General features: G+C 38.2%; 1 protein-coding gene across 1 annotated transcript in view; it reads right to left on the reverse strand.

Moving 5' to 3' along the window:
• The window catches only part of LOC133634277 (glutamate receptor ionotropic, NMDA 2A-like), a 57,884-nt gene extending 53,170 nt beyond the window's left edge, over positions 1–4,714 (reverse strand). Inside the window, exon 1 of the mRNA XM_062027405.1 lies at positions 4,556–4,714. Within this exon, the coding sequence (XP_061883389.1) occupies positions 4,556–4,714 (159 nt within the window). The remainder of the gene's footprint in view (positions 1–4,555) is intronic.
• Positions 4,715–12,500: the final 7,786 nt, after the last annotated feature.

Raw genomic sequence — 12,500 nt, forward strand, 5'->3', positions numbered from 1 at the left:
TATATATACAGGTATATATATACATATATTACTAAAAGTGTCCTAATTAAATCCGATACAATACCTATTCGTTTCAATACGCTATCAACAGGACTCGTACATACTCGTATCATTTTGTAGTCTGGAATGTTGGACATTTTTTTGATTTAGTGAAATGAGTCAAATGTGAGTGTGAATGTTGTTCGTCTATCTGTGTTGGCCCTGCGATTAGGTGGCGACTTGTCCAGGGTGTACCCCGCCTCCCGCCCGATTGTAGCTGAGATAGGCTCCCGCGCCCCCCCGCGACCCCGAAGGGAATAAGCGGTAGAAAATGGATGGATGGATGGGAGTCAACCAGACAACGATAACAGGTATGAAAAACACTAACCTATTTATTATCAACCATCTGTAATGGACTTATGCTGTCTTTAAGTTGAAGCGGAGTGGTATTTTTGAAATTTCATTTAATTTTTGTTTTTGATGAGTGGCCACAAAAATTCATGAAGCACATGAGTTGAATGTTGCGGACACGTTTGTTACTGGCTAATTTGTAATACAAGTACCGTATTTTTCGGAGTATAAGTCGCACCGGCCGAAAATGCATAATAAAGAAGGAAAAAAACATATATAAGTCGCATTTTTTGGGGGAAATGTATTTGATAAAACCCAACACCAAGAATAGACATTTGAAAGGCAATTTAAAATAAAGAATAGTGAACAACAGGCTGAATAAGTGTACGTTATATGAGGCATAAATAACCAACTGAGAACGTGCCTGGTATGTTAACGTAACATATTATGGTAAGAGTCATTCAAATAACTATAACATATAGAACATGCTATACGTTTACCAAACAATCTGTCACTCCTAATCGCTAAATCCCATGAAATCTTATACGTCTAGTCTCTTACGTGAATGAGCTAAATAATATTATTTGATATTTTACGCTAATGTGTTAATAATTTCACACATAAGTCGCTCCTAAACTAGGAAAAAACTGCGACTTATAGTCCGAAAATATACGGTATGTGTAAATAATATGCGACTGCAATTGTCTGATGCTTCTTTGTATCGACAAACGTGCTGTTTGACCCTGAAATATTGTCCAATGGTTATTACGTACGTCGAGCTGGTGTGCTATTGTGTGCTCAGCTGTTGTGTAGCTGCTAACTCCGACCATGTTTACCTTTTGTAAAGGACTTGACTAAAACAGAAGACATTGTGTGTTCATAGGAGGACATTTAGATGTTAACCGGCTGTCCAGCTTTGCAGAAGTAAACACGCTCTTGTATCGGATGTTATACACGCAAGCCCGTATGATCACATACTGGGGTTCTTTTGTCGATATCAGACCGATATCCGGTACATTATGGTACAAAACCCAAAACCAGTGAAGTTGGCACGTTGTGTAAATGGTAAATAAAAACAGAATACAATGATTTGCAAATCCTTTTCAACTTATATGGGGCGGCATAGCTCGGTTGGTAGAGTGGCCGTGCCAGCAACTTGAGGGTTGCAGGTCCGATCCCCGCTTCCACCATCCTAGTTACTGCCGTTGTGTCCTTGGGCAAGACACTTTACCCACCTGCTCCCAGTGCCACCCACACTAGTTTAAATGTAACTTAGATCAGGGGTCGGCAACCCAAAATGTTGAAAGAGCCATATTGGACCAAAAATACAAAAACAAATCTGTCTGGAGCCGCAAAAAATTAAAAGCCATATTACATGTGTCATGAGATATAAATTTAATTAAGAGGACTTAAAGGAAACTAAATTACCTCAAATATAGCTACAAATGAGGCATGATGATGCAATATGTACATATCGCTAGCCTAAATAGCATGTTAGCATCGATTAGCTTGCAGTCATGCAGTGACCAAATATGTCTGATTAGCACTCCACACAAGTCAATAACGTCAACAAAACTCACCTTTGTGCACTCATGCACGACGTTAAAAGTGTGGTGGACAAAATTAGACGGGAAAAGTGGCATAAAACACGTCCTAGAAAGTCGGAGAAAGTTATGCATGTAAACAAACAATACGGTGAGTTCAAGGACCGCCAAAATAAGTAGGACAAAACGGCGCTCGCCAAATACTCGAATCAGTGAAGCATGTTTAATATAAACAGTGTGATTTATAACATTTAGGGAGGTTTGTGTCATGTTTGTCCTCCTACAGAAACCATACTAAAACAAAAAAAAAATAATTTTCCCCTCATCTTTTTCCATTCTTCATACATTTTTTAAAAATCTCCAGAGAGCCACTAGGGCAGCGCTAAAGAGCCGCATGCGGCTCTAGACTTAGATATTGGGTTTCACTATGTAAAGCGCTTTGAGTCACTAGAGAAAAAGCGCTATATAAATATAATTCACTTCACTTCATATTCAATTGAATAGACTGCAAAGACAAGATATTTAACGCTCAAAGGGGTACATTTTGTTATTTTATGCAAATATTAACGGATTTGGAATTTGATGTTTCAAAAAAGCTGGCACAAGTGGCAAAAAAGACTGAAAAAAGTTGAGGAATTCTCATCAAACACTTATTTGGAACATCCCACAGGTGAACAGGCTAATTGGGAACAGGTGGGTGCCATGATTGGGTATAAAAGCAGCTTCCATGAAATGCTCTGTCATTCACAAACGAGGATGGGGGCGAGGGTCACCACTTTGTGAACAAATGCATGAGCAAATTGTCCAACAGTTTAAGAACAACATTTATCAACCAGCTATTGCAAGGAATTTAGGGATTCCACCATCTACGGTCCGTAATATCATCAAAGGGTTCAGAGAATCTGGAGAAATCACTGCACGAATTTGTCTTTGCAGTCTATTCAATTGAATATAAGTTGAAAAGGATTTGCAAATCATTGTATTCTGTTTTTATTTGCCAATTACACAACGTGCCAACTTCACTGCTTTTGAGGTTTTGTATTCATGACTTGACTATGTTTACATGACCCGCTCATATCGTTCCTTAAAGGCCTACTGAAATGAATTTTTTTTATTTAAACGGGGATAGCAGATCTATTCTATGTGTCATACTTGATCATTTCGCGATATTGCCATATTTTTGCTGAAAGGATTTAGTATAGAACAACGACGATAAAGATTGCAACTTTTGGTATCTGATAAAAAAAAAGGCTTGCCCCTACCGGAAGTAGCGTGACGTAGTCAGTTGAACATATACGCAAAGTTCCCTATTGTTTACAATGATGGCCGCATGAAGTGAGAGAGATTCGGACCGAGAAAGCGACAATTTCCCCATTAATTTGAGCGAGGATGAAAGATTTGTGGATGAGTAAAGTGCAAGTGAAGGACTAGTGGGGAGTTGAAGCTATTCAGATAGGGAAGATGCTGTGAGAGCCGGGGGTGACCTGATATTCAGCTGGGAATGACTACAACAGTAAATAAACACAAGACATATATATACTCTATTAGCCACAACACAACAAGGCTTATATTTAATATGCCACAAATTAATCCTGCATAAAAACACCTGCGTGTTTGTTATGCTAGCTCCTAGCTCCTCTGCTAGCTCCTAGCTCCATAGAACACGCCAATACAATTCAAACACCTGATCAACACACACAATCACTCAGCCCAAAAGACCATTCACCTAACCCAAGGTTCATAAAGCTTATATATTTTTAAAAAGTTACGTACGTGACGCGCACGTACGGTACGGTACGTGTTATGCTAGCTCCTAGCTCCTATGCTAGCTCCTAGCTCCATAGAACACGCCAATACAATTCAAACACCTGATCAACACACACAATCACTCAGCCCAAAAGACCGTTCACCTAACCCAAGGTTCATAAAGATTATATATTTTAAAAAAGTTACGTACATACGCAAAAAAAAGTTGCGCACATACGGTCAAGCGATCAAATGTTTAGAAGCCAAAGCTGCATACTCACAGTAGCACGTCTGCGTCTTTGTCATCCAAATCAAAGTAATCCTGGTAAGAGTCTGTGTTGTCCCAGTTCTCTACAGGCGTCTGTGTATCGAAGTCAAAAGTCCTCCTGGTTAGAGTCTCTGTTATCCGAGTTCTTCCATCTTGACTGCATCTTTCGGGAATGTAAACAAAGAAGCGCCGGCTGTGTACTGTTGTTGCTGACTACGTTCGAAAAATACGTCCATTTCGCACCGACAACTTTCTTCTTTGCTTGCTCAGCTTCCTTCTCCATAATGCAATGAACATGATTGCAACAGATTCACGAACACAGATGTCCAGAATACTGTGGAATTATGAAATGAAAACAGAGCTTTTTCGTATTGGCTTCAATGTGGAAGGCATACCCGTGTTCGCCGGGCTACGTCACGCGCATACGTCATCCTCAGAGGCGTTTCGAACCGGAAGTTTAGCGGCAAATTTAAAATGTCACTTTATAAGTTAACCCGGCCGTATTGGCATGTGTTATAATGTTAAGATTTCATCATTGATATATAAACTATCAGACTGCGTGGTCGGTAGTAGTGGGTTTCAGTAGGCCTTTAAGAATCAATACGTTTATTAAACTTTTCATTTGAATTACTTTTCAAAAAAAGGACATTCATGTGTTGGATCGTACCTCTCCCACCATGCCGTTCCACACGTTGTTGATCTTCTTGCCGTGTTTGCCGTTGGTCACCAGGTAGAGGTCGTAGGTGAACTTGACGTTCCTGGCGATCTTCTTGAGGATGTCGATGCAGAAGCCCTTGCAGCACTGCTTGATGTAGGAGCCTCCCATGGTGCTGTTGCTGCAACACACACACACACACACACACACACACACACACACACACACACACACACACACATACTGGTTATCATTTGGAATGGGGACCAAGTTTTTTATCATCACTTGTGGGGACCACCCTTTCTACAGGTTGTGGAGGCATAAACAAAAAATGGTGTAAAATGTCCACTGCCCAGTTAGCTCATACACGTCTTTAAATCTCTGGATTGATGAAGTAATGTGCTGATCATTCTTACTGGGGACCCTGGGGAAAAAAAAGAGTTAATATGGTTCATGGGGACCAAATTTAAATCATTTTGCATAATTCACACAAATTTGTACGTGACTACTGAGGACCATTTAAAAAAGAAAAAGAAAAAAAGTTCAAATTAAATATGGCATGATCATCAGAATACAGCCAAAGCTTAAAAATCCCTTAGGCATCTTCAGAATGGATCCGACTATCATTTAAAAAGGTTTCCCTTTAGGGCAGTGGTCCCCAACCACCAGGCCGCAGCCCAGTACCATAGTCCGTGGATCGATTGGAAACGGGCCGCACAAGAAATTAAAATAAATAAATAAATAAAATGTTATATTTTTTATTTTAATTAAATCAACATAAAAACACAAGATACACTTACAATTAGTGCACCAACCCAAAAAATCTCCCTCCCCCATTTACACTCATTCACACAAAAGGGTTGTTTCTTTCTGTTATTAATATTCTGGTTCCTACATTATATATCAATATATATCAATACAGTCTGCAAGGGATACAGTCCGTAAGCACACATGATTGTGCGTGCTGCTGCTCCACTAATAGTACTAACCTTTAACAGTTAATTTTACTAATTTTCATTCATTACTAGTTTCTATATAACTGTTTTTGTATTGTTGTACTTTCTTTTTTATTCAAGAAAATGTTTTTAATTTATTTATCTTATTTTATTTTATAAAATTTTTTTTAACGTACCTTATCTTCACCATACCTGGTTGTCCAAATTAGGCATAATAATGTGTTAATTCCACGACTGCATATATCGGTTGATATCGGTATCGGTAATTAAAGAGTTGGACAATATCGGAATATCGGATATCGGCAAAAAGCCATTATCGGACATCCCTACTTAAAATCCTTTCATTTTCTCAAAACTCGCCTTATAACCCGGTGCGCCTAATGTACGGAATAATTTTGGTTGTGCTTACCGACCTCGAAGCTATTTTATTCGGCACGTGGCGAAATGATAAGTGTGACCAGTAGATGGCAGTCACACATAAGAGATATGTGTAGACTGCACTATGATGGCAGTCACACATAAGAGATATGTGTAGACTAGAGATGTCCGATAATATCGGACTGCCGATATTATCGGCCGATATATGCGTTAAAATGTAATATCGGAAATTATTGGTATCGGTTTTTTATTATCTGTATCGTTTTTTTTTGTTGTTTTTTATTTTTTATTTATTTATTAAATCAACATAAAAAACACAAGATACACTTACAATTAGTGCACCAACCCAAAAAACCTCCCTCCCCCATTTACACTCATCCGCACTCATTCGCACAAAAGGGTTGTTTCTTTCCGTTATTAATATTTCTGTCATGATTCGTGGTCCGGATCATGTTTTTGTGTTTTCTGTTAGTTTTGGATTCCTTTTGTTATTTCTTGTGCAACTGTGAGTTTGTTTCGTCACCATGGTTACTTGATTTTCACCTGCCTTGTACGCGCACCTGTTACTCATCAGAGACTCTATTTAGTGTGGATTTATTGTTTGCGTCACTCCTATGCCACGTAAGTTTTGTTTATTCCATGTCCTAGTCCACGCTAAGTAATTAGCTTCCTGTGTTTTAGGCACGCTTGCCTTTTTGTTGTTTTGCCTGCATTTTGGTAGTATTGGATTATTTATGTTAATAAACCAAAGCCTTCCTTCACGCTGTCGTCCGGAGCCGTCCATGGTTGCATTGGGAGAACAACCGCGCAGCAAGCGTAAACCCCCACGTGACCATTTCTGGTTCCTACATTATATATCAATATAGATCAATACAGTCTGCAAGGGATACAGTCCGTAAGCACACATGATTGTATTTTTTTATGACAAGAAAAAAAAAAATAATAAAAAAAAAAAAAATACCATACCCCCCCCAAACAAATTTTCAAGCGTTGACCGGTACCTGTTTTTTTGTCCCCATACCGTCAGAGGTCCCCTAAATGTGACTGTGTAAACAGAGCGATGTCCCCATTAAGTAAGCATTGCCAGAACACACACACACACACACACACACACACACACACACACATGTCTTGCCTACTTTGTGTGGACCCACGTTTGGTTAGTAGGTTGTGAGGGCCCCCCTTTCCACTATAGCTAGAATGATGAAAAAAAATATATCTAGCCCTAGATGGGAGTAGAGGGTTGCAACTAGGGATGTCCGATAATGGCTTTTTGCCGATATCCGATATTCCGATATTGTCCAACTCTTTAATTACCAATACTGATATCAACCGATACCGATATCAACCGATATACCGTAATTTCCGGACTATAAGCCGCACCTGACTATAAGCCGCACCAGCTAAATTTAGGGGAAAATACAGATTGCTCCATATATAAGCCGCACCCGACTATAAGCCGCAGGGTTTTGATGTGTAATTAGCGTAGTATATAGGGGTTCCTGCTACCACGGAGGGGATTGTCGGGACAGAGATGACTGTTTGGGAACGCAAAGCGTCCCATTTATTAACAAAAAATCTTTGAATCATTCAATCAAACTTTCACATCTTTGACATGGCGAACAGCATTCGTGCAGAGTACAAATAATACAACGGTGCAAAGTAATACAAAGTGCTCGCCTGTACGTTATCAAAATAACCAGCCTACCGGTATATGAAAAGTCAGTCTTTAATCATTGTGTCATCGTCTTCCTCCTGCGTACTAAAACCACCGAAATCCTCTTCGTCGGTGTCGGAGAAGAAGAGGCCGTAAATAAGCCGCACCCTTGTATAAGCCGCAGGGACCAGAACGAGGGGAAAAAGTAGCGGCTTATAGTCCGGAAATTACGGTATACAGTCGTGGAATTAACACATTATTATGCCTAATTTGGACAACCAGGTATGGTGCAGATAAGGTCCTTTTTAAAAAAAAAATTATAAAATAAGATAAATAAATTAAAAACATTTTCTTGAATAAAAAAGAAAGTAAAACAATATAAAAACAGTTACATAGAAACTTAATTAGTGAAAATTAGTACAATTAACTGTTAAAGGTTAGTACTATTAGTGGACCAGCAGCACGCACAATCATGTGTGCTTACGGACTGTATCCCTTGCAGACTGTGTTGATATATATTGATATATAATGTAGGAACCAGAATATTAATAACAGAAAGAAACAACCCTTTTGTGTGGATGAGTGTGAATGGGGGAGGGAGGTTTTTTGGGTTGGTGCACTAATTGTAAGTGTATCTTGTGTTTTTTATGTTGATTTAATAAAAAAAAATAAAAAAAACGATAATAAAAAAAACGATACCAATAATTTCCGATATTACATTTTAAAGCATTTATCGGACATCCCTAGTTGCAACCTCACTTCAGAATGCAAAACACACAAAGTAAAACAAATATTTTACTTCTGTAGTTGTGAGGACCAGGCAAATGTCCTCACAAGTCAAAAGATCCTCACAGAAAGGGTGGTTTATTAAGTGTATGTCCACACAAGGACGGTGAGACAAGTGCACGCACGCACGCACACACACACACACACACACACACACACACGCACACACACACACACACATGTCTTGCCTACTTTGTGTGGACCCACGTTTGGTTAGTAGGTTGTGAGGGCCCCCCTTTCCACTATAGCTAGAATGATGAAAAAATATATATCTAGCCCTAGATGGGAGTAGAGAGTTGCAACTAGGGATGTCCGATAATGGCTTTTTGCCGATATCCGATATTCCGATATTGTCCAACTCTTTAATTACCAATACTGATATCAACCGATACCGATATCAACCGATATATACAGTCGTGGAATTAACACATTATTATGCCTAATTTGGACAACCAGGTATGGTGCAGATAAGGTCCTTTTTAAAAAAAAAAAATTAATAAAATAAGATAAATAAATTAAAAACATTTTCTTGAATAAAAAAGAAAGTAAAACAATATAAAAACAGTTACATAGAAACTAGTAATTAGTGAAAATTAGTGCAATTAACTGTTAAAGGTTAGTACTATTAGTGGACCAGCAGCATGCACAATCATGTGTGCTTACGGACTGTATCCCTTGCAGACTGTATTGATATATAATGTAGGAACCAGAATATTGATAACAGAAAGAAATAGGGGGAGGGAGGTTTTTTGGGTTGGTGCACTAATTGTAAGTGTATCTTGTGTTTTTTATGTTGATTTAATTAAAAAAAAAAAAAAAACGATAACAAAAAAAACGATACCAATAATTTCCGATATTACATTTTAAAGCATTTATCGGACATCCCTAGTTGCAACCTCACTTCAGAATGCAAAACACACAAAGTAAAACAAATATTTTACTTCTGTAGTTGTGAGGACCAGGCAAATGTCCTCACAAGTCAAAAGATCCTCACAGAAAGGGTGGTTTATCAAGTGTATGTCCACACAAGGACGGTGAGACAAGTGCACACACACACACACACACACACACACACACACACACACACACACACACACACACACACACACACACACACACACACACACACACACACACACACAGGGTGTTTTTTTAAAAAAAAAAATTTTTTTTTTTTTAAACAACATAAAAAAAGACACAAGATACACTCACCATTAGTGCATCAACCCAAGAAAACCCTCCCTCCCCCATTCACACTCATCCACACTCATTTACACAAAAGGGGCTGTCTCTTTCTGTTATTAAAAAAAAAAAAAAAATCTTCTGGTTCCTACAATATAGAATAATACAGTCTGCAAGGGATACAGTCTTTAGAGCACACATGATTGTGCGTGATGGTGCGATCATGTGTGCTCTAAAGACTGTATCCCTCACACAGGGTGTTAGTAGAGTTTACCACGGGAGGACGTGATGGTGCTGATGTGGGCCTGGGAACAGCGACTGCAGGCTTACTCCACATCTGGAGCTTCCATCAAAGTGTGAACGAGGAAATGTGACGGTGTAATCAGAAATAGAGCTGAAGGGCAGAGAGTGATGTGTGTGTGTGCGAGTGTGAGTGTGTGTTCCTCAGAGCGCCCGCTAACCAGACCAGATAAAAACACAGAGGTACCGAGCAGATGCTGCTGGGCTTTAAATAGAGCTGGCCTCTGCAGAACAACCAAGCCACATGATTTAAATATCAGCTGTCCTTCTTAGCCTCGTTCTGCTCGTTCCGTCACGACCTCCTCCCTCCTCCTCCTCGTGTCCGTGAGGGGGGACACCTACGTACCTCCGCCGAGTGAAAATGAATTCCCCAGGGGCTAGGACGTCCACAACCACAAATAGATGGTTTAAATCAGGGGTCACCAACGCGGTGCCCGCGGGCACCAGGTAGCCCGTAAGGACCAGATGAGTAGCCCGCCGGCCTGTTCTAAAAATAGCTCAAATAGCAGCACTTACCAGTGAGCTGCCTCTATTTTTTAAATTGTATTTATTTACTAGCAAGCTGGTCTCACTTTGCCCAACATTTTTAATTCTAAGAAAGACAAAACTCAAATAGAATTTGAAAATCCAAGAAAATATTTTAAAGACTTGGTCTTCACTTGTTTAAATAAATACATTAATTTTTTTACATTGCTTCTTATAACTTTCAGAAAGACAATTTTAGTGAAAAAATACAACCTTAAAAATGATTTTAGGATTTTTAAACACATATACCTTTTAAATTCCTTCCTCTTCTTTCCTGACAATTTAAATCAATGTTCAAGTATTTTTATTTTTTTATTGTAAAGAATAATAAATACATTTTAATTTAATTGTTCATTTTAGCTTCTGTTTTTTCGACTGAGAATATTTGTGAAATATTTCTTCAAACTTATTATGATTAAAATTCAAAAACATTATTCTGGCAAATCTAGAAAATCTGTAGAATCAAATTTAAATCTTATTTCAAAGTCTTTTGAATTTCTTTTAAAAATGTTGTTCTGGAAAATCTAGAAGAAATAATGATTTGTCTTTGTTAGAAATATAGCTTCGTCCAATTTGTTATATATTCTAACAAAGTGTAGATTGGATTTTAACCTATTTAAAACATGTCATCAAAATTCTAAAATTAATCTTAATCAGGAAAAATTACTAATGATGTTCCATAAATTATTTTTTTAATTTTTTCAAAAAGATTCGAATTAGCTAGTTTTTCTCTTCTTTTTTCCGGTTGAATTTTGAATTTTATAGAGTCGAAATTGAAGATAAACTATGTTTCAAAATTTCATTGTCATTTTTTTCGTGTTTTCTCTTTTAAACCGTTCAATTAAGTGTAAATATCATTAATTATTAATAATAACAGAGTTAAAAGGTAAATTGAGCAAATTGGCTATTTCTGGCAATTTATTGAAGTGTGTATCAAACTGGTAGCCCTTCGCATTAATCAGTACCCAAGAAGTAGCTCTTGCTTTCAAAAAGGTTGGTGACCCCTGGTTTAAATTAATTGATCACCAGCAGGGGTGTGACGCTCCACCAGATGGAGCTGTCCTTAGAAAGTATCGGACTTGTCAGGTCTCTGTCCAGGGGCATTCTCCAGGCAGGGTGGAGAAGACCACCAGACTACACTGAGGGCGACCTCCGACTACATGGAATTGCTGCGGAGGACGCAGAATAGCTGGGACTAGACCACCAGCTCTGGAAAAACCTGGCTAAACCTGGTCGGCTCAACGCACAGAGGTGCAACACCCCTCTCCCCTCCGCAGAAGCCCTAAAGGTCTCAATTTTAATTGAGTGCACAGCATCTTACTTATTTGACCCAATCCAAACAACCTTCCCTTGTCATGGCGCAGAAAAAAATAAATAATTTAACTAGCACAAACATTCAACCAACCTGGTCACACATAACACATCCTGCTAATTGAACTTGGTGGATGTTATTAAAACGTACAATCATCACACAATATTCAAAACTAAACCCATTTAAATCCATCAGAGTGCATGATGGGACAAATGCAAAACACCATCTTCACTCTTGTCCATGTTTGGCACATTTTAGCTGCTTGATATTTTTGATTGATTAAAAACTTTTAAGGGGGTCGTCACGGAAGTAAAGAAGGTGGGAGTCGAATTTGTACATACTCTTAATAACAAATTATAATAATCATTAATTATATATCCATTATATTATTATAATAATATGTAATCATATATATATATATTTATATATGTGTGTATGTGTATATATACATATATATATACATACATATGTATACATACACTACTGTTCAAAAGTTTGGGGTCACCCAAACAATTTTGTGGAATAGCCTTCATTTCTAAGAACAAGAATAGACTGTCGAGTTTCAGATGAAAGTTCTCTTTTTCTGGCCATTTTGAGCGTTTAATTGACCCCACAAATGTGATGCTCCAGAAACTCAATCTGCTCAAAGGAAGGTCAGTTTTGTAGCTTCTGTAACGAGCTAAAGTGTTTTCAGATGTGTGAACATGATTGCACAAGGTTTTCTAATCATCAATTAGCCTTCTGAGCCAATGAGCAAACACATTGTACCATTAGAACACTGGAGTGATAGTTGCTGAAATGGGCCTCTATACACCTATGTAGATATTGCACCAAAAACCAGACATTTGCAGCTAGAATAGT

Source organism: Entelurus aequoreus, linkage group LG18 (genome assembly GCF_033978785.1).
Source record: "Entelurus aequoreus isolate RoL-2023_Sb linkage group LG18, RoL_Eaeq_v1.1, whole genome shotgun sequence".
In the NCBI taxonomy this organism is placed as follows: Eukaryota; Metazoa; Chordata; class Actinopteri; order Syngnathiformes; family Syngnathidae; genus Entelurus; species Entelurus aequoreus.